The sequence below is a fragment of the Pelophylax lessonae genome (assembly GCF_965119305.1).
Source record: "Pelophylax lessonae genome assembly, chromosome: 2".
NCBI lineage: Eukaryota > Metazoa > Chordata > Amphibia > Anura > Ranidae > Pelophylax > Pelophylax lessonae.
The window spans coordinates 454,662,356-454,686,294 of NC_138769.1; the positions used below are offsets into that span (position 1 = coordinate 454,662,356).

At 40.7% G+C, this 23,939-nt stretch overlaps 1 protein-coding gene across 1 annotated transcript in view; it reads right to left on the reverse strand.

The window, feature by feature from the left end:
- Window positions 1-23,939, reverse strand: part of VWA3B (von Willebrand factor A domain containing 3B) — a gene marked incomplete at its 3' end in the record, with an annotated part of 264,070 nt that overhangs the window by 167,867 nt on the left and 72,264 nt on the right. The window contains exons 10-13 of the mRNA XM_082245271.1: window positions 18,725-18,863; window positions 17,301-17,432; window positions 6,406-6,504; window positions 1,563-1,745 (exon numbers count right to left, since the gene is read on the reverse strand). Of these exons, the coding sequence (XP_082101397.1) occupies window positions 1,563-1,745; window positions 6,406-6,504; window positions 17,301-17,432; window positions 18,725-18,863 (553 nt within the window). The remainder of the gene's footprint in view (window positions 1-1,562; window positions 1,746-6,405; window positions 6,505-17,300; window positions 17,433-18,724; window positions 18,864-23,939) is intronic.

The following is a 23,939-nucleotide window of genomic DNA, read 5'->3' on the forward strand; positions in this document are numbered from 1 at the left end:
TGTCCCCTCTGTGGGGAGATTTACCCTCTCAATTTTTCCCGGTGACCGTTGTCACTGGACTAAAAGTGAGGGAAAGTTCAGAATTTTGGGTTGTCAAGGGGAATGGATAGAGACAAAATCCTCAATTGGGGGCACTTACTCCAGTGAGAGATGTCTAGAAAATTGGTTTTACCTTACTTTTCAGAGATTTCTTCTCCCCCTCCTGTTGTTTTCAAGACAGGAATTGAAGAAAAATCTCTTCAATGGGATTAAAAAAAAAAAAACTCAACAGGGGTTTTAACTATTTCCTATTCCTTAAAAAGCAAACACATCCTTTGGCTTTAGATACACAACGTACTGTAGGTTAGTTACAATAATAACCAAAATATGTACTATTGAAAGTACACTTTATTTCCCTTTTACAGCAATCAGTTGAGTTCATTTTCTCTTTACCTCAGCTAACATTTGGTGATCATATATAACCTGACACCATGCTTGGAATTACATTTGGGGAGTGGACATAGGAAAGGTAGAGTTCAGATCATTTGGCTGAAAGTTATTAGGTCGTCATATGCATAGACAGATTTTAAATTGTGTTCAGGTCCATTCCCCACCAACTGCTAATACCTGATATAAAGGAGTTAAATGAACACCCCTATGTGTACCTATTCAGCAAGGCAAAGTGCAGTGTGCAACCATGGTAACCAATTAACTCTGATTTCAGTATAATGAAAATCCATTTGGATGTATGGGTGACTGCACTTTGTACAATGCATTCGTCCTTCTCAATAAGCCCATATTACTCTTTACACTGCGTTAGTAAATAAGTCTAATATACTGCTGAGGTTCATTATAATTTTTGTTCATGTTTACAATGATGAAATCTCTGGTGCACAGTGACATTCTTGGGATAATTAATAATTTTCTTGTTTCTAACTTATTTCAGCCCATTGGTATTGACGTAGCTCTAGCTAAAAGACCAAATCTTTGCAAATTATACTGTTTGACCATTAGACTAGCCCCCAGGATGCTGAATCCTAGACAGTTTGCGGGTTATTTACTAAAACTGGAGAGTGCAAAATCTGGTGCAGCTCTGCAAAGAAACCAATCAGCTTCCAGGTTTTATTGTCAAAGCTCAATTGAGCAAGCTGAAGTTAGAGGCTGTTTAGCTACCATGCACAGCTGCATCAGATTCTGAGTGATTAAATTTTAGTAAATCTCCCCCGTTGTATAGGTAACCAACAGCAGTAAGTGGATGGGGACCACAGATATTCATATGTAATCAATATATGACCACTCATTCATTCAAAAGTAGTTACAGTCACCTAATACGCAATTACATTCAGCCATTATCAGCAATAATACTCAGACCTGCTCCTACAAATCAGGTCTCTGTCACATCATTTGGCCATGTTTCCTTAACATTCATTTCATGTTCATTACAGTCATATAGTGGTTGATGTATACATAAAAAAACTAACTCTGCACTCATTTTAATTCACATCTAATGCCCTGTCTGAAGTAGGAATCCATCAATGACATTGCTACAATTACCTATGTGCAATTTATATGCAGGAACCTACCACAAACGGTTGTGGAGCATCCGGATCTTTTAATTGACTCGTATAAGCGTGGAAACGGCCACTGGTCTTGCTGGAGAGCTCATGCAAGAAGCTATTAGCCTCGGTATCATCACAGTTAAATGAGATTGTATGGATAGGAATGAGTCTGAACAGGTTGATGTGTTCAAGAATTGTTTCTGTAGGCTAGAAATATAAAATGTAGACAATAAAGATATCAGAAGTTAGCATGTCTGTTATTTCATAATTCTTCATTAACCCCTGTTTAGTTAAAATTTTGAAACTTTAAACCTTTTTTTAACTACAGTGGATATAAAAAGTCTACACACCCCTGTTAAAATGTCAGGTTTCTGTAATGTAAAGAAATTAGACAAAGATAAATCGTTTCAGAACTTTTTCCATCTTTAATGTGGCCTATAAACTGTACAACTTAGTTAAACAACAAACTGTCTTTTAGGTGGAGGGAAGTAAAAATGGAAAAATGAAAACAATATGGTTGCATAAGTGCACACCCTTAAACCAACACTTTGATGAAGCTCCTTTTGATTTTTTTACAGCACTCAGTCTTTTTGGGTACGAGTCTATCAGCATGGCACAACTTGACTTGGCAAAATTTGACCACTCTTCTTTGCAAAAACACTCCAAATCTGTCAGATTGCGAAGGCATTTCCTGTGCACAGCCCTCTTCAGGTCAACCCACAGATTTTAAATCGGATTCAGGTCATGGCTCTGGCTGGGCCATTCAAAAATGTTATTCTTATTCTGGTGAAGCCATTCCTTGGTTGATTTGGATGTAGGCTTTGGTTCGTTGTGATGCTGAAAGATGAAGTTCCTCTTTGTGTTCAGCTTTTTAGCAGAAGCCTGAAAGTTTTGTGCCAATATTGAATGGTATTTGGAACTGTTCATAATTCCCTCTACCTTGACTAAGGCCCCTGTTCCAGGTGAAGAAAAACACCCCCAAAGTATGATGCTGCCACCACCATGCTTCACTGTGGTTATGTTGTTCTTTTGGTGATGTGCAGTGTTGTTTTTGTGCCAGACATATCTTTTGGAATTATGGCCAAAAAGTTCAACCTTGGTTTCATCACATCATAACACATTTTCCCACATGCTTTTAGGAGACTTCACATGTGTTTTTGCAAAATTTAGCCAGGCTTGAATGTTTTTCTTCATATGAAAAGGCTTCCATCTTGCCCAGTGTTGGGCATGTCCCTTAAAAAAAGTAATTAGTTATAGTCACTAGTTACTTCTCACAAAGTTACATCATTAAAAAAGTAACTAATTACCAGGGAAAGTAACTATTGCGTTAGGAATGCGTTGTACAGAGAGCAAGGTTTGGAATGCATTGTACGGGGTGCAAGGTTTAGGAATGCATTGTATGGGGTGCAAGGTTCAGGAATGCGTTGTACAGAGTGCAAGGTTCAGGAATGCGTTGTACGGGCAGCAAGGTTCAGGAATGCGTTGTATGGGGTGCAAGGTTCAGGAATGCGTTGCACGGAGTGCAAGGTTCAGGAATGTATTGTACGGGATACAGAACTTCTGTATTATTAATATTTTAGCCCGCTGGATGTGTATACAGTAAGCTTTGGCTACTTACAGAAGTAAAGCTGATCACACCCCTATGGAGGTAACCCAGGTATGTGATGATTTGTGATGACAGCTTGTCACCCATTCCTAGTAATGCAGACTCCCCTCTTCTATAGAAGTCCTATGGTAGATTGTCCTGTGTACTAGTCTAATCAATGTTCTCATGTGACCCCCCCCCCCATGACACACAGCCTCCAATGTGCACTGCTGACCATGGAATGATCGTTCACCACCCCCCACCCCCCTCTTACTGCGAAGAACCCCATAGACGGGGTGATGACCGCCATCCACAACAGGCTAGCTCTCTAGAAGTGGGCAGAGGCAGCGCTGCCAGCTTATGCCATGATGCCAGGACTGTGCACAGTTCCAACTGCTCTATGTAATACTCTATGTACCACGCTGAGTCAATCATGGCAAGCTGTGTATTCTATTAATGCATACAAAGCCTGCTCGGATTGGCAAAGGTTGTATAAGCCCACATCTCTGACTCAGCCAATCAGAGCAAGCTTTGTATGCATTAATAGAATACATCGCTTGCCGTGATTGGCTCAGCGCGGTACATAGAGTATTACAGCACAGGCATGTTCTGTAAGTACTGTATACACATCCAACGGGCTAAACTAGCTGAATAGTAATGACGCATTTTGCTGTTAGTAACAATAACGGCATTACTACCGGCGAAACAGTAATTTGTTTTATTACTAGTTACTGTAAAAAGTAACGCTGGTAGTAACACCATTTACTTATAACGCCATTATTCCCATCACTGGTCTTGCCACTCTACCCCATAGTCCAGACATATGAAGAATATGGGAGAATATGTCACATGTACCACACAGCCAGTACTTGTCAGATATTCCTGCAGCTCCTTTATTGTTGCTGCAGGCCTCTTGGCAGCCTCCCTGACCAGTTTTATTTTCATCTTTTCATCAATTTTGGAGGGACGTCCAGTTCTTGGTAATGTCACTGTTGTGCAATATTTTCTCCACTTGATGACTGTGTTCACTGTGTTCCATGGTATATCTAATGCCTTGAAAATTATTTTGTATCCTTCACCTGAATGATACCTTTTAACAATGAGATACCTCTGTTACTTTGGAAGCTCTCTGCGGACCATGGCTTTTGCTGTAGGATGCGACTAGAAAATGTCAGGAAAGACCTACTAGAACAGCTGAACTTTATTTGGGGTTAATCAGAGGCACTTTAAATGATGGCAGGTGTGACTCCTATTTAACAAGAGTTTGAATGTGATTGCTTAATTCTGAACACAGCTACATCCCCAGTTATAGGAGGGTGTGCACACTTATGCAACCACATTATTTTGATTTTCTATTTTTACCTCCCTTCTCTAAATGATTTTGGTTTGTTTATCAATTGAGTTGTACAGTTTATAGGTCACAATAAAGGTGGAAAAAGTTACATCACAGAAACCTGACATTTTAAAAGGGGTGTGTAGACTTTTTATATCTACTGTATATTGCACTATATTAACTACATGATTAGATATTTCCAAAACCTACTTTGTATCCTACAATTTTGGTAACTCATATTTATTAACTAAATGTTAGGAGAATAGCTCAAAGATTTTATTTACATAAGAGTGGTAGCAGCAGGTGGCAGTAATTGAGAAACTTTCTGTTAATATACACTACTCAAAAAGTTTACTTTGAAAACACATCAGATTTAAACGGGGAAAAATATCATGCTGAATATCTATACTGATATGGACTGGGTAATGTGTTAAGAACAAAAGGATGCCACATTGTTCTCTTCTACAGAAGGCTGAATTCAAAGTCACCCTGAAAATCAAAGTGAAAAAATGATGCAGCAGGCCAGTCCATTTTACTGAAATTTCATTGCAGCAACTCAAAATGGCAATTTGTATGGCCCCCACATGCTTGTATGCATGCCTGATATAACGTCAGGGAATGCTCCTACTGAGACAATGGATGGTGTCCTGGTGTATTTCCTGCCATATCTGGGCCAGGGCATCACCCGAGCTCCAGAAAAGACTGAGATGCAACCTGGCCTCTTCGGATGGACCAAAACATGTCCCAGAGGTGTTCTACTGGATTTAGGTCAGGCGAGCGTGGGGTCATTCAATGGTATCAATTCCTTCATCCTCCAAGAACTGGCTGCATACTCTCACCACATGAGGCTGGGCAATGTCATGCACCAGGAGGAACCTAGGACCCACTACACCAGCATAGGGTCTGATAATGGGTCCAAGGATTTCATCCCGATACCTAATGGCAGTCAGGGTGCCATTGTCTAGCTTGTAGAGTTCTTTGCGTCCCTCCATGGATGTTACAGGCAGCATACCATTCTCCATGGCTTCACCAGACCCTTTCACGTCTGTCACATGTGCTCAAGGTGAACCTGCTTTCATCTGCGAAAAGCACAGGGCGCCAGTGGCAGACCTGCCAATTCTGATGTTCAATGGCAAATGCCAATTGAGCTCCACAGTGCTGGGCAGTGAGCACAGGGCCCACTAGAGGACATCGGGCCCTTAGGCCACCTTTGTGAAGTCGGTTTTTGATTGTTTGGTGAGAGACATTCACACCGGTGGCCTGCTGGAGGTCATTTTGTAGGGCTCTGGCAGTGCTCATCTTGCTCCTCCTTGCACAAAGGAGCAGATACCGGTACTGATAATGGGTTAAGGACCTTCTACGGCCCTGTCCAGCTCTCCTAGAGTAACCGCTGTATCCTGGAATCTCCTCCATGCTCTTAAGACTGTGCTGGGAGACACAGCAAACCTTCTGGCAATGGCCCGTATTGATTTTCCATCCTGGAGGAATTGGACTGCCTGTGCAACCTCTAAAGGGTCCAGGCATTGCCTCAGGCTACCAGTAGTAGTGACACTGACACTAGCCAAATGCAAAACTAGTTCCTGTTTTGGAGGTTGTCTCATTGTTGCCCATTTAGTGCCCCAGTTGTTAATTTCATTAACACCAAAGCAAACTGATTAACAATCACCTTTGCTACTTAACTGAATAGATCAATATCCCAGGAGTTTACTTGACTTGATGTTATACTCTGAATAAAAAGTGTTCCTTTAATTTTTCTGAGCAGTGTATCTAGCTTCTGCACAGGTATACTTGATGTAGTTATAACCTTATAACCCTTATCATTCAATATTCAAAACAAAATGATTAGTCTTTGGCAGTGCTGCTTTAAGTTCACAGTATGTTGTGCCGTAAGACTTGGATGTTCAAGCTCTTGAATGGACGTATTATATTTCTCTTTATTCTCCCATTACCTGATCAGGACGTCCATCTGTAAGTAAATAAACTGCTTGGGTATTACTATCAGACAGAGCAAGCTTGAGAGCCTTCAGGGTATTTGTCGAGCTGCCAACCTTTTAAGACAAACAAAACTAAAATTAATATATACATTACTTTTGCAACAAAAATACAAAAAGTTTCGACTTTGCCAAAAGTTCAGTATGTAACACAAGATGTTGCACCACTCCAAGTGGAGTATGAGATCTTTTTCTGCTGTCACAGGAAGCCGGGTGCCAGCCTTAGGTCTGCGACCAGAAGTAAGCACATGACAAATAGACGACGACGGCACTTGCAGCTAAAAATCTTCACTTTATTCAGAATCTATTAAAAATCGAGGACACGACATACACACACATCTCCTAATGAACTCAGCAGATGCATTTCACACACCTGTGCTTAGTCATTGCTGAATGACTAAGCACAGGTGTGTGAAATACGTCTGCTGAGATCATTAGGAGATGTGTGTGTATGTCGTGTCCTCGATTTTTACTGGATTCTGAATAAAGTGAAGAGTTTTTAGCTGGAAGTGCCACCATCGTCTATTTGTCAAAAGTTCTGTATAGCACTCTTACTGACTATGCAGGGCCTATTGCTCTAAACCCCTATGTGGATCTCTGTTAGGTGAAATATTAGCTGAAAAGTGGTTTCAGAAGTTTTGAAACATCATTAACATGTATTAATTGTGTCTCTCACCAAGATAGGTCAACAATGTTTTTGCTTTTTGTTCTCCAAACCTTTTAAGGCCAATGCCTACTTTATATTGGAAATTTAAAAAAAAATTATAATAAGAATCTTAAAGCTGTTGAGCAGTAGTTTAATGTGGATACTCCCAGGTTTTGACAAATGGCTTACTATAAGGGGAACATTTTGGCATTAGGGTTTGATTTACTAGGTGAAGTGATATGAAGTGCATCTGTGTTGACTCCAAACAACCAACTGTGAAGAACAAGCTCTGTTGTCTTTCAGATTTACCTGCTTGGATGTTTAAAGTAAAGTCAGGTTTACTTCAAATATTTAAAAAAAACAGACTCAGCTCTCCTTTTATTCAGCACACTGTACACATTAATACTTGTGCTGCCACGTAGCTTTAACTGTCTAGCAGTTGTTTTTACATGTTATGTTATGCTATGTTATTGGTATCTTCCTTACACCCCTGCTGTTTCTGGCTAGTTGGTTGCTCCCACCTCCATTTTCCTGCTGTAACTCCCATTTTGTTTAGTGGTTATGAGGAGACTGCAGAGTGTGGAAGCTGTGTAACTTCATTGGAAATTTACCTATGGAAAAGCCTCTATGTTTATGCCTTTGCTAACTTGAAGCATAAAGAAGCATTGGAGAACACCTCTGGAGTCTTTATTCATTGAGTAAACTGTCTGTTAAAGCCATCATTCAACCTGCTGCACACACTTACAGACTGGGGGTCTACAAGAAGGTCACAGGTACAATCGATGCTGAGACAGAACAGTAAATTTCCATGAATCCATCACACAGTTATCTCTGCAGCTTCAGAAAGTAAATTTCCAAGAAGTACTTGAAGTAAATTTCCATGAAGAATCCATCACAGGTATCTCTGCAGCTTAAGAACAGTAAATTTCCATGGTAATATACAGCTTCAGAAAAGTAAATTTCCAAGAATCTGCAGCTTTAGAAACGTGAGTACCACACTTGCCTGTGTGTCACCAGAAGCATTACTCTGCATATGAAACCAGACACCTACCGAATGCTTCATTACTATTACAGCCTTCTGTACCAAGCTATCCAGTCTGAACTAGTTTTCAGCACTAGCCAACTATTGTAACAACAAATACCTCAGCCCAGCCTGCTTACTAACAGAAGTCACTACTTACAGAGCTGAGCTCTGGCAGATTTCTAACAAGACACCAAAACTACAGTACTTATTATGTCTGACAGAGATCTCACAGAATTACCTGCATTTAGTCAAGATAAAGCAGACTCCTTACTTCATTCTGCTCGTCCTGTCAGAGCCCCTCATCCATCCGTGAAGGCAAGGGAGGTTTATGAAGCAAGTAAGGAAGAAACATCTAGTAACCTGACTGCATTATGGGAAAAGACTTTAAGTTGTATAACAGCCACTAATGAAACTAGCAACAATTCTGAGCAATTGAACACTGCTCTCTCAAGGGTTAAGAAGGCATTTGAGAATTATAAAAGACTTTCTGAGAATATTATTCCCTATTGTCACATTCCAACATAGAGGAAGCTGCATTGGAATTAAAGGACTTTACTTCTAATGACCAGCAGAGGCATAGCATATATCTTGAAGCAAAGGCACAGATAGAAGGTAGATTGGCACAGCTACATGAAACTACATCCTGTAACTCTGCTTCTTCCAGACACTCAGGAAAATCTTCTAGGTCTGCCCGCTCATATCATAAATCTTCTTCTAAGTCATTGCGGTCCTGCTCTATAAGGTCAATACTGAGCGACCAAATACTCAAAGCTCGCCAAAAGGTTGCAGTAGCCCAGGTTCAAGCCGCCTGCTCTGAAAAAGAAGCAGCCATCAAGGCAGAAGCTAAATGCAAGGAAGCAGAAGCTAAATGCAAGGAAGCAGAAGCTAAATGCAAGGAAGCAGAAGCTAAACGCATTCAGGCAAGAATACAAGCAGAAACAGAGGCTCAGCTAGAAATTCTTCAGAAGAATAGAGAAAAGGAAGTAGCTTTAGCAGAGTTATCTGTCTTGGAACAAGCCCTATTGGAAGAAGAAGGAGCAGCTTGTACCAGCTTGGCTGCTTTTCAAGACCCTGTTGAAAGGACCCTACAGTTTGTCTTAACTCAGAACCACGACAATCCAGTCCCACCTACAGTTGGAGATTCTTCTCATAATCATCCAGCAAGTGGATCAGAAGGCAATGTGTCGCCAAAGCAAGCTGGTCAACTAGACACACCTACTAACAGACTACCGCACGTCACAAAATCAAGTGAATCAACCTACGCAGCTCATGTGCCACCACAACCCTATGTGCATAGAGATTACAAGGGCACAGCAGAAGACTACAGAATGAACTCTATACCCCCTTTGATACAGCTCTCTTTAACTTCAAATGCTCAGAGACCTTCAGACGACAGACCCTTACCTAGATTAAACCCATCTGCAACACCTTTCTCTCTACCTACCAGCCAACATCATATACCAACCATGGTCCAAGACGGCGCACCATCAGTACCCCCTGTGGCTATAAAAACTGAAAGCACTGACATTGCAGAGTTCAGCAAGTATATGATTCGACGAGAGTTGATTACAACTGGACTGTCTAGATTTGATGACCGCCCAGAGAACTACAGGAGTTGGAGATCTACATTTAAGGCGGTAACCAAGAACTTGGACATTGAACCTCAAGCAGAACTTGACTCACTTAGAAAGTGGTTGGGGCGTCAATCTTCAGAACAAGTCAAGAGACTTAAATCTGTCTACATTTATAACTTTAAAGCAGGCCTTGATGCTGCCTGGGAACGTCTAGAACAAGACTATGGGAGCCCCGAAGTCATTGAATCTGCCTTATTCCAGAGACTAAACGACTTTCCTAAAATCTCTGTTAAGGATCATAAGCTTAGAGAGTTAGGTGACCTCCTTCAAGAACTCGAAATTGCTAAGTTAGATCCTAGTTTACCAGGTCTTAGCTATTTAGACACTGCTCAGGGCGTAAATCCTATTGTAGCAAAGTTGCCTAGTTATCTTCAGGGAAAGTGCACTAGTGCAGTGGTTCTCAAATCCGGTCCTCGGGACCCACCAACAGGCCAGGTTTGCAAGATAACTAAATTACATCACAGGTGATCTCATTTGCTTCTCAGTGATTGCAGTATTCTAGTCTGCATCCCCCAAGGTAATACTTAAAATCTGGCCTGTTAGTGGGTCCCGAGGACCGGATTTGAGAACCACTGCACTAGTGTAGGATCAAAGTATAAGTATGAACATTATGTTTCCTTCCCTCCCTTTTCTTATTTCGCAGAGTTTGTGCGGAAGGTTGCAAGATCCAAGAATGACCCAAGCTTCTTCTATCCAGATACAACCACCATTCCTTTAAGTACTTCAAGGGGTATTGCCACCAACAGTAAATTCAAGGATTTAAGGCATCCTATTGCCGTGAGGAAGACCGCGATAGCATCCAACGTCTTAGCTACAGACATCAAAGCAAGCAATCTTAATCAACAGTGTCCTATTCAAAATGCGCCACACTTTCTCTCCAAATGTCGTGCATTTAAGGACAAGCCTATTGAAGAACGCAAGTCATTTCTCAAAGAGCATAATATCTGTTTTAAGTGTTGTGCATCCTCCGATCATTTAGCTAGAGACTGTAAGATCGCCATCAGATGTTCTCTCTGCAACAGTGCCAAACATGTGGACGCTCTTCATTCAGACCTGTTCATTACGAAACCTTCACCCGGCAGCAACCCCAAGACTACATCAGATGATGGCGGGGAGAGAACTGAGCAATATGCCGACCCCGTAACCACAAGATGTACAGAGGTATGTGGAGAAGGGCTTCATAGCAAGTCTTGTAGCAAGATATGTCTTGTTAAGGCCCGTACACACGTACCGATCGTCGGCATACAAACGTCGGTGGACGAAGGATCTGCCGATTGTACGCGTGTTAGTATGGTGCCTCCGACAGATGTCTGCGCACAATCCGCGGACAAAAGTCTTTCGTGCAAACATGAAAATATTTGTATGCCGACACCAGAACGGACGATTGTTCGCCTGTCAGTACACAATTCGGCCGACAGACCGCAGATTTGCAAGACTGGGCATGCTCAGAAAATAGAAAACACAGGGAAAGTTAACCATTACATGACATCACTTCTGCAGTCGGCGGACAAAATTCTTGTGCTGTCCTTGTGCTGTCTTTGCACTTTTCAGCAGACACCGACATCCCGGGGAGAAAAGAGGAACATTTGTAAGCCGACCATCGGTACGTGTGTACGGGGCTTAAGAGTTTTTCCTGAAGGATGTCCACAAAAATCCATAAAAATGTATGCCATACTCGATGATCAGAGCAATCGCTCATTGGACAGTACAGAATTCTTTGACCTATTCAACATTCAAGGAGAGACCTGGTCTTATACCTTGCAGACATGTGCAGGAAAGGTCAATACTTCTGGAAGAAGAGCCCATGGCTTCGTAGTTGCATCAGAATATGAGGACACAGAGTTTCCTCTTCCAACTCTAATCGAATGTGATCAGCTACCGAACAACAGAGAAGAAATCCCCACACCAGAGGTTGCACGTCATCACCCTCATTTGAGCCACATTGCTAACTACATTCCACCACTTAACAAGGATGTTAAGATTTTGATTCTACTAGGGAGAGACATTCCTAGAGTTCATAAAATAAGAGAGTTATGTAACGGTCCAGATGATGCTCCTCAGGCCCAGAAACTCGATCTTGGATGGGTGATAATAGGAGAAGTCTGCTTAGACCAATCTCACAAGCTCTTGGATGTAGCTTCCTACAAAACTAATGTTACCTGTCAATTGATGAAATGTCCATCGCACTATTATGTGAAGGAAAGACTTGATTTTAAGAACAAAGTTCCATATCAAGCACTCCAAAGCATTAACTGCAAGCTCACTTCTCAAAAGGACTTTGGTGATTCAGTGTACCAGACTACTTGTGATGACAACAAGATTGCCCCTTCAGTCGAAGACAAGGAGTTCATCAAGATTATGGATGAAGAGTTCTTCAAGGACAATTCCAACAGTTGGGTTGCTCCATTACCCTTCCGAGTACCAAGGCTTACTCTCCCTAACAATCGAGAACAAGCTTTAACCAGATTTGCTGCACTTAAGAAAACTCTCCGTAACAAACCTGAGAAGCAAGAGCACTTTCTAGCATTCATGCAGAAGATTTTAGTGCCAGCAGTTGTCCTCACACAAACCATTTGGTTCTCAGGACCCAAGTTTTTAATGGACCAGTCTTCTACAAACTCAGAAGAAGATATCGATTTCCACCTGGAGGATCCAGATACTGATCCGGAAATCCGGCCTGGAGTTCCAACATCTGCTCAAGAAGAAATTTGGAGGATGAAGATGACTCCACAGATATAGGGGATGGAGCTGATGAATGGATGCAGGCCAAGACTCTGGTTAAGCCTCCGGACCAGCTGGAACTCAGCGAGGCTGAACTTAAGGAGGAATTCACTCGTATCCTGACTGCAAACAACCCTCATGCCCCCCAGAACATTGTGAGGTACAGTTTTAAGGAACGGGCCTACAAACCCATTAGCATCGTGGACCAGCTGGCCGTACACTTCTCCCTGGATGGAAACATGTCACACAAAGACTCTGATGAAGCGCGGCGACAGGGGGCGAAGTTGGGATTCATTGAAGAGACTCAGACCAACGACTCCACAGAGCCGGGAGACAAAGTTACAGATGGGAAGTCTGACGCTCAGGCTAGTGAAGAATGGACAGAAGGTGAGGAAATACCACCCAGGAACAAGAAGGAGTGAAAACTGACCAACCAGTTCAATTATAGCGAGAGAGCGTCACAGAGCATTAACCAACCCCTGCGGGAGCGAGCTTCTCAGACAGAGCCACCTCCAAGGGCCACCTTCTCCGCCACTGCAAACCAGTGGAAATTCAACCCACCACACGCTTCACACATGGGCAGAGCATGGGAACGAATGATTGGGATGGCAAGGCGCATACTGGATTCTATGTTGCTTGATGTGAGTTCTTCACGTCTTACCCATGAAGTACTTACTACATTCCTTGCTGAGGTCGCAGCAATAATCAACTCAAGACCGCTGACAGCTGTATCCACAGACCCAGAATGTCCAACTGTTTTAACTCCAGCTGCATTATTGAGCCAGAAAATTGGACAGATCCCAGCGCCAAAGAGCATCTTTGATGAAAAGGACATATACAAACGTCAATGGAGATACGCTCAATACCTTGCAGATTGTTTCTGGGACAGATGGAGGAGGGAATACCTCACACTTCTCCAAGGATGTAAAAAGTGGCAAACCCAGAAGCCTAACTTAAAGGAAGGGGACCTGGTTCTTCTAAAAGATAAGCAAACCAATCGGATCCAGTGGCCAGTTGGAGTTATTACAAAGGCCATTGCTAGTGATGATGGAAAGGTCCGAAGTGTGGAAGTCAGGATTGTAAAGGACGGGAGCCCAAAAACCTTCCTGAGACCAGTCACTGAGACAGTCCTAACTATGCCTGCTTCCAAAAATTCTGATTCAGTGTTATGTGTAGGAGTCACTTAGACCTCTAGCATAGTTAGCTTAGAGGAGAGGGCTACATAGCATTCTACTGTATGCAATGTTAATTGTATGTTTATGGAAAATAATTGTGTAGTGGTATCTCACGATACCAGGCGGGGAGTGTGCTGCCACGCAGCTTTAACTGTCTAGCAGTTGTTTTTACATGTTATGTTATGCTATGTTATTGGTATCTTCCTTACACCCCTGCTGTTTCTGGCTAGTTGGTTGCTCCCACCTCCATTTTCCTGCTGTAACTCCCATTTTGTTTAGTGGTTATGAGGAGACTGCAGAGTGTGGAAGCTGTGTAACTTCAATGGAAATTTACCTATGGAAAAGCCTCTATGTTTATGCCTTTGCTAACTTGAAGCATAAAGAAGCATTGGAGAACACCTCTGGAGTCTTTATTCATTGAGTAAACTATCTGTTAAAGCCATCATTCAACCTGCTGCACACACTTACAGACTGGGGGTCTACAAGAAGGTCACAGGTACAATCGATGCTGAGACAGAACAATACTGAAGTACAATATAAGACCCAAGATGAAAAAAGCAGCACTATACAAAAATCATCTGCCATTAACTTATGACATTTTTTTCCTGAAAATGTCCTAACCATTTATTTTGTTCTGTAGATGTTAAACCTTGGCTTTATTACCAATAAGAAAAATTTGAAAAGAGTTCCTATGTTAGTATGTAAGATACTTGTAAAATTCTGATAATCTGCTGTCCTTCTGTAACTTTGAAAGCCTCAGAGAGAATACTAAGATATGATGGAGTACATTGGTTTAATATTCATAGCTTTTTGTTATTTTGCTTGTAGTATGCAGGTCAGGTAACTGGCGGCCTCTAAATATCAATGGATGAGCAAAGTGTTTTCTCTGTCATATTTTCAGAAAGATAATGTCCGCCTGACCAGTCTGCTTTCTATGTAGGGTTAAATGGACCACTGTTTCCAGCCTGCTAGAGAACACCTGTTTTGATGATTTTCTAAAACATTAAACATTGTTCCTTTGTATTTCAATATTAAATGCTTCTTTGGAGGATATACAAAAAAGATGAGGCCTGCACATCTAGGTATGTTGTTATGAAATTAAGTCTAAGGTTTATATACTCAACTCATGCAGAACTAGCACATAAAATACAGTAGTCTCTATATGTGCTACAAAAAACAAATCTCTAAAAAAAATTTTTAAAATTATGCATTAAAACATACAGAAAAAATTACTAGTAAAAGCCATGGTGTTGTATCAGTTCAACTGACCAGGCTTTGTATTGCTTGTTGCATGCATTTTGGGTATTTTATCATTCACATAATATTGTACATAGTATTATTAAATCAATGATTAAAGGGTCTTTTAGGATGTCTGGTGAATTGAGAGCCCATTTAGATGACAGAAAGAAATAGGGTTTTTACACTCACTGTAAAATCATTTCTTGGAATCTATTTCAGGATCCAGAAAGTCTTTCACAGTTGGGTTATACTGCCACTTACAGGAGGTTTGGACCCTGGTAAATGAAAAATATGGTAGGCCTACCCAGGATGACCCCTCCTCCTGCCAGCATGCATTGGTTAGCATGATTAGAAACACAGAGGGGTGGGACCAATGTCCCTCAATAGACTCCAAAAAAAAAAAAAGGATTTAATGATTAGTACTCTCATATATTGAGAGTCACAGGAAGTCTTTCACATTCGGGGCATCCAAAAGCAGCCAAAAAAAAAAACAAATGCCAGCAATGGTGAAACAGGATGGTAAATTGGTCCTTGAAACAGAAGAATGATCTGGTAGGGGCCATGGAGAGTCAGCCAGTATTTTTACCAGATCAGTGTACCATATACATATTTAGCAGTCAATAGCAATGAGGATTACTGGTACGCCCTCCAACTTGATCCTGAGTAGCAGATGAGAAAGACATTTCAGGGGAGGAAAGACATACAGTAGATGAGGATTTCCTGCCTTATGGAGTCACCATAGCATCTACCCACATTACAGAGGTTAGGACCAAAAGTAATACCCTATGGGTGCGAACAGAGAGAGGAATGTCTGTAATGTATTCAAATAGTTTCTGTATCACAGAGGGAACCAGATTCAGATCCTTCTGAGTCACAAGAGAATGAAGAGGAAGACTCACTATACCAAGTCTGAATCAAGAAGTGATACCACTGCCTGCACCAAAGCATCAGAGATGCAAGTTGTCCAAGTGTTAAGGTTAACAATGTTCATCTTCATGCAGAGGAAGGCTTTTCTAGGGATGGGAGATCTTGAGTGCCAGACCTTGCAGCCAGACTGGAAACCAGGCTTGGAAGGTATCGACAAGAAACTGGAGGTTTCTTACCATTCAGAGAGAGGGAGGACTTAGGCTTTTTCCACTGAGGAAGATGAATGCTCTTGCTGCCTGTAGCCTCCTAGATAAATGGTATCTAGAAACTAATTGAAGAGACATCCTTTGAAAAACATGCAGTACAAATGCTTCAAATACAAGAATGCCAAAGTCCAACACCTTAACCAAGGTGCCCACGCATGTGGGGAATCACACAACAGCAAAAAATGAGAGTTATTTGTCCAATCAATAGTGGATAGATCGCTTCACACAATCAACACAAGCTTTGCAGTTGACCAGAAGAGACTTTAAAACCAGATGCTCTGATTGTGGTAAGTTAAAATCAGTGTAGTTGGATACTCTATTCTCTAAGCCCAGAAAAATTTTATTGTAACATGCAACGGCTGTTCAACCATAATGTGTTGGACAAACAAAAGCTACCAAATAAATCAAAATTTTGGAAGCTGAGCAGACCAAAAACTGCTGTAAAACTATTGTGAGAGACTACAGCCATATCACTGAGCCACAAAGACCAGTTCTTGATTTATTAATGTATAGCATACAGTACACACAATTAAATGCATTCACTAGTGATCCTGCATGTTCATGTGCACATGCGATCTCCAGAATAAAGCTGCGTAGTCAATAGCTAGGAAGAAGGTGGATGGTGGAAAAATAAAAACTTCCGCTAGTAAGCCCAAGCAGTAATAAAAAGGAGGTTTTCCCCATTTGGCCAACTTGTAAAATACATAAAGTGTAAGCAAGGTTACAAACTAAAGGAGAAATTGTAACTTCTTTCCAAATGGCCATTCAGCTACAGTTGTTTCTGAAGCAAATATCCCCATTACCAAACAAAGTAAACCATAATACATCAAATGTCTTCTAGATACACATAGCAATGATTTAATATGCAAGGGACAAGAAAACTGCCCCAGCTCTGAACCAATAACAGCAAAAGGGCAACAGCAAAAAAACATGATGGTTGTGAGTAGGGTTTTCCTGTACTGGCCAACTTTTGTTTTGGTGCCAGTGTCCATTTTTTCTGTAGGTGACATTATATTCTGTCAATGTAAGAATTCCTGTGCCCTTCTGGTAAATTACTGAAAATGATAAAGCTTTATTTAAAAATGTCTTTAAGCATGTTAAAAAAAATATTTTTTGATATAATTACATTTTTACACAGTATCTGAAACAAAGTAGAGTTCATCTGTTTCCCTGTGTCTCTTTTCCTTACAGGGGAGGTCCAGAAGTTTCACCCCACTGTAGTACAAGTATTACAAGTTCTGAATGTGCAATTGAGACTATTCATAAAAAAATCTACATTACCTGCAATTCCTTAATCCAGTGAGAAGCTTCCTTCAGATGTTCTTCATTAACCTCTGCTAGCTTTGTTCTCCAAGCCTCTACTTTGGAATCAAACTTTACAAAGTTGAACATCTTTTTGTGTTTAAGTTGCTCCTGTTAGGAACAATTTACCAAGAATATAATTGTAAAATATGGAAGCGTTTTTAGCTATAGAGTAGGTAATTGATGTGAATTAAAAGGGTATATTTTTAAAGAAGAATTACAAATATGGATATTTTATCTATGGTTACATTGGTACACCTTGAACCAATGTAACTACTGTATGTATATACCGTATCTGGCCAATGCCCTCTGAACCTGGAAATCAATGAAGTAAACACTGCTACTCCAGTGAATCCTCAAATACTTCCAGGTCCTATGCAGAGTGGCTGGCCTGCTATATTATGAACACAGGAGGTTGGGCACTCTGTATGGGCACCAATAAGAGAATGCTTTGCATTTTCTGAATGAATGCAAAGCTTTCTCTGATTGAAGGTAGAGGCGGAGTGGTGATATTACAATCTCCACCTTGTCCAATCAGAGAATACTTTACATTATTTCATAAAAAGCAAAGCATTCTCTGAATGGCACCTGTGCTGAGCAGCCAACCTCCTGTGTTCAGACTACAACAGGCCAGTTGTATTCTCCAGCTATAGTATATACAAAGTTACATTGGTCCAAGCTGGACCAATGTAACTATGTAAAAATATACCATAGCTGGAATTCATCTTTAATACCTTGGCAGCAATTCAAAGCAAAAGTCTTAGACCACCAATTCCTACTGCCTGTCAATTACTAAATAAATTTTCCAGGTTTAATATACAAACTTTAAACACAGGCAAGTAAAGAAAAAAAAAGATTTTACATATAAAATGATCCTTTATTGTGCACAAAATCATATTTTAATATGCGAACCACTCCTGTGACATCAATCTGAACTATGGGTATAGGTCAATCAACTGTATCAGAAGGGTCTGCATCCTGAGTTTAGCTACAAGTATGGAGAGGTCAGGCCAAATTACTGACTTGAATATAGGCACATGAATGAGCCTACAAGTGTGGACATTTATACAAATGCCTCTATAAGTGTAGCCAATGTTACTGTTTATAAAGGGCATTCTTCGTTGAGTTTAGCCAATATACCGTTGTGAAGCTACCCAGCATTAGCAATGGGCTTGGGTGTGTTCGGATTGAGCCCACCAGGAAGCCGTCACCGCACACCACCAATCATAGGCAGTGAGGCATTTCCGACTGGCAGCTGCACATACACATGCTGCCTATGATTGGCGGTGTGCAGTGCCGACTTCCTGGCAGGCTCGATCTGAACACGCCCAAGCCCAACGCTACCCAGCATCTGTTTTTCTCCCATGTGCTTGTCTGTGATATTGATAGGCACTATGCTTTACCTGCATAAGCTGAAATATTTTTTCCTTCACCAAAAACAGCTTGTCCTTCATGGAATGGGAAGTGTCAATGAGAATATAGACTTGTTCCTCAAGTATAGTTCCAAACAGCTCTCTACTTCCTTTCTGAAGCCACTTTAGTCTAATAAAGAAAAATATGTAAAAACCCTTTGTGATAAAACAAAGTGGATTTACAGTGTACATCCTATAAGTATCTTTATATTGTTCCCTGACACCAAATGAGCCTACAGTCTAATGTCCCCTTCCTGATGAATCTCACACAAATACACACACAGATATGGCGCAGTCTTGATAGAAACTATTTCATTTACCAGTGCTGCTTTGCTTTCTTAGTGCAACTGCAGCACCCAGAGGAATTCCATGCAAAAATGGCATAACATATAAACCATGTCCCCGATGGGAAATTAATCTGAGGGAGTCACTGTCATGTAGGGCTGATATTCCGTTTTTTGATAGATGCTGAAGTGATAAACAACCTACGTTTTTTTTTTTTATTACTCATGAAAGGACAATGCACCTGCCACAGCCATTAAAAGTCTGATCCAACTTTTAGTGTGATATTTTTTCATTAAACAGAAGGAGTAGAATCATCCAAAGTTGGGCAGGAACACATAAACCTCCAAAGTGCAGACTTCTGGGAAAATCAGTAAGCCAATCACACAAAAAGGAAATGTCATATCTGGGAGTCGTGCTGTACATCATCTGTGTGCAGAACACCTCCAGGTAGCCATATTGCACTGAATTTTACAGAAAATGAGAACCCTGCATATTGAAAAGGAAAGGTAATTTTAATAATTACATTCTGACTTGTGTCACGATTGAATATGCTATATTATTTTTTTCCCATGAAAGTTGAGTTACCCTTTAAAGTGCTTGTAAACCCCAGGCATGACATATGAACAAAGCATATCCTTCTATAGTATGCTCTTGTCTCAATGTCTCAATCTGATTTCCGAAAGGCAAAAAGATGGTGCACTTTGAAGGTGCAGTTGCACTCTGCAAGTTGCAGTTGCCCCCGAGCTTAGTAAATGAGGTAAAGCTTCACTTTACAAAGAACAACCAATTGCATGCAAGGAAAAAAAAAACAGCATTTTTGCTTGCACATGATTGGACGATGGAAGCCAGCAGAGCTCTCTCTCAGTTACTAAGCTGTGAAGCAACTTCTCTTGCAGAGTGCAACTGCACTTTTAAAAGTGCATAGTAAATTTGACATCATTAGATCAACCCCTGAGTGTCATTTCTGTCTGCTGCTTCATTCATCTGCTATCAGCATGAATCGCTTCTGACAAGTTGTCCTGATGCCAAGAGAAAAAAGGTGACAGGGGAGGGACCTCCAGCTGATTCAGATATGTTCCTGTGTGCTGTGTGAAGGGGGTGTGTCTTTGTGTGAAGGGAATGTAACGTCAGCTCTCCACATCCTTTTTTATGAACTCTCAGACAAACTTTATAATTCAGCACTTTAAACAGATGTAGAGAAGAGAGGGCTACAGATAAACAGGTGCAACTTATGTAGTAGGATTTAATATCTGTGTATCACCTGAAGCCAGTCACTTCACTGGGTATATGTAAGGGTTTACAAGCACTCTAAAGTACTTTTTTCTGTTTGTTTTATAACAGTTTAGAAACAGCTTGTACTTGTTTAGATTGGAACGCTTTCAGTCAGCCAAGATCTGCTATCCATAAAACAGCTGAGAGTTAATTTAAACTGTTAGTAAATTAAGCCTGCGTTCACGCTAGTGTAGCACATATTTGTCACATATGCAGTGTCATTCATTGTTAATTGCTATCCAAATACATCAAACAACAAGCACCCTTTTGTGCAGGTGAGAACTGGTAACAAATGCAGAAAATGCACAGTTACAAAACACACAAAGCTAAAAAAGCTGCAAGCTGCAAAAAAGAAATGGGTTTTCCTACTTGCATAGCATGATGTGTAAAAAAGGTGTATATACGCAGCACCCGATGCTAAATGTGTGAATTGGGGATGTGTCAGGGCCTGCATTTGAACTTGGGACCTCTGCTGTGGCTGGAAATGCCTCTTCCCACTGATCTACCTGAGATGCTAGACAGTGCCATGTCTGATCCATTGGTCAACCCTGCCTTGTGCCTTGACTTCTGCTGAACCTTGAACTCTTTGCTCCTTCCAGGAACTTCTGGATTTAAGCCATGTCTCTGCACTTCCTGTTTGCCAGATTTTGCCTGATCCCAACCTGCAACTATCCGTTACTGACCTTTGGCTTGTTTACTGACTATGCTTCTGTTTGATCCTTACCTGCTATATCTGCTTTTGCACCCCGGCTTGCTCACTTTCTGGTGGGAAGATCCTGAGGACCATGACCTGGTAATAACACACAGCTAAGTCCATCTCCACCATCAGGAGCTCTGGTAAACACCTGTTAGTCAAATATTATGTGTACTTGCACGCTGTTATATTTAAATCAGTTCAAAAAATTGTATAAAATAGACAATAAAATGTTGAAATTTTTGTGGATCACTCACACCAAACACCCTCCTATAAATTGTGTGTACAGCATAAAAAACAAAACAAAATGGTGCCGCGCTCCTATGTGAAGATATAATGTGTTACTATCTCTTTAAGTAGTAATAATAAACACAAAAGAAAATAACACCATGTGAAAATGAATATATATACACATAACAAATTTATTCCTTTTTTTCTCCAGGAAAGCGGAACGTAGAGAGGGAAAACAGAGGAAAGGAAACAAGAACCTGGAGATATCTGTTAATTGGAACATCTTCATAGTGGTTACAGTCCCCAGTTTCAGTGGTGGATGGGTGGAAATGAGGAGGAAAAATGAAGGAGATGAGATAATAACTGGAGGTGTATATGCCATTAAAACATCCTTACAATCCCCCAAGAGGGGGAAAGGCGTATATATTGACTATTTGTTGGTCACAACCTTAAGGTGAGGCCATATCCGGTGGAGGAATTTCACAGATACGTGGTGTTGTTATTTTTGCACAAGTGGTGGCTTAAGGGTAAGGATCTCTACATACTGTTCACAAGTGGCTGGGAATCTGAATTTCATGCTACATATGAACTCCTCATGAAATGATTCATGTTTCTTATGAACTTGTTATGAGTTTTCTTTATCACATACAGTAAATATAATAATATAGTGCATTATAATAACAGGTTTTGTTACGTAAATATATTAATTTTAACATAGTGGTATTTTCTATTGTGTGTATTATTATAACTTAAAGAGAAAGTAACACATTATGACTTCATATAGGAGCACAGCGCCATTTTGTTTTTTTTTTTTTTATGCTGTACACCGGTTAGTGCTTAGACCCCACACCTCAGGTGAGCTTGCGTCATCCACCAGGATGACCTGCTTGTATACCTATCTCGCTGGTTGATGGAAGTTCCGCTACTGCTATAGCAACTGGTCTTTTTTTTTTTTTCACAATGTCTATACTGTAGCTACATAGGTGAAAAAAGGGATTGTTTTAAATAGCTTTAACTGCTTGTTCCAAATATGTTTATATAGAATTTATATATTATAATATTGTTTTCATAGTCTAGGCACAGGTTCATTTTAACCATAATAATAAACTACTGCGCTTGTAAGGGGTATTAATTCACATGTAAGCATAAAGCATTGTAATAAGCCTATATTGTATATATAGAAGTATTTTCAGTGGCATGAATTACAATTATGTTTTCCATTATCAAGAATGACAACATCTTACTGTTATTATTGCTATCTCTATATGCTGATTGTAGACAAAAAATGCAAACCGCCTGAATATGTTGGACAGTGTTGCCCTCCAGAGTATTTTCCTTGGTCCACCAAGCTCATAAGAGAAAGGGGTTGGCAAACTGTGCTTCTCAATAACCCCTGAGATATCAAACTGCAATCCAATGTCTATGGGAAATTTCAGCATACCAGTAGAACTAAGGAGTCAATTTCCTTCCTGCCCAAGTAATCTTTGCAGCATGACAGACACGTTTAAGCAGTACACTTTGGACCAACCGTTCTCAACCTTTCTGTTCCATTATAACCCTTAAAATAATTTTCTTGTCTCCAGGAACCACTTGTAAAATCAATTAATTGGGGGTCAGTGGTTAAAATGCCCCTTACCTTGGAGGCCAGTGGGAAGAATGCCCCCCTTTCTATGGTGGTTACAATTGCCAGCCTTACAGACAACTAAAAAGATCGTTAGTGTCATGCAATTAGTTTTGCCAAGACATGGTGGCTCTAGAACTATATATAAATCATAAAATGTGAGCAACTGTTCAAGTCCCCCTAGCCACCTCTGGTGATACCCTAAGGTCCCACGGGACCATAGTAAAGAATAACTGCTTTAGACTGTGCTCCATAAAATATAACAAAAGTCAAAACTTTTTTTTAATTTTGAAAATTAGGGATTAGAAAACCTGTCAAGTGTTTATTTTTTTTTTCCAACCTGTCAAGTGTTTATTGCTGTCTGTGCTATCCCCCATGATACGAAGATTCACCCTCCCTGTTTGTTCTGTTTCACCATGTAACCAGAACAGGAATAGAGGGGAAATCATCCAATGGGGACATTGTTTTATTGACCCTAGTGACAACTTTAGAGGGATTTCCTCACATTTTCTGTTGTGACTATGGCACAGGAATTGAAGGGAAATCCCCCAAATGGGACAAAAGATGGTAAAAAATAAATCTGACTGGGGTATAACCCTCTTTTACTCTATCCAAAATTAGAAAAAAACTTTTGCCTATAGTTCTACTTTATATTAAAAAAGAATAGCGCGCAAATGCAAAAGAAATAACTACCAAATCTGAAGACAATCCATAAATAAAAATGGGGGTTTGGTCCCACCATATGGCCATATCGTGCTCAAGCCCACTACTGCGTCAAAGTACCCCATTATCAGTGGGTCCTACACTATCCATGAAAAAGAGATGAATCCAGCCTTTCTAACCCTTGGAGATAATACTCCTTGCTGGGAAGGATGTGAAAATGCACTACAGGGGACTCCTCCTATATCCACTTGATGGTGGACACTGATTGAGTACAGGTGTGTGTGGGGGGGTGGGGAGGGTTGCTCAACCTCTATAGTCTGGTCAGACCGAATACATAATAAACAGGCAAAAAATTTGGGGGAGCATACCCATGTATTTCTAAAGCTGCTGCAGCTATGAACCAAAAGACATGTATATTAAAAAAGAATAGCGCGCAAATG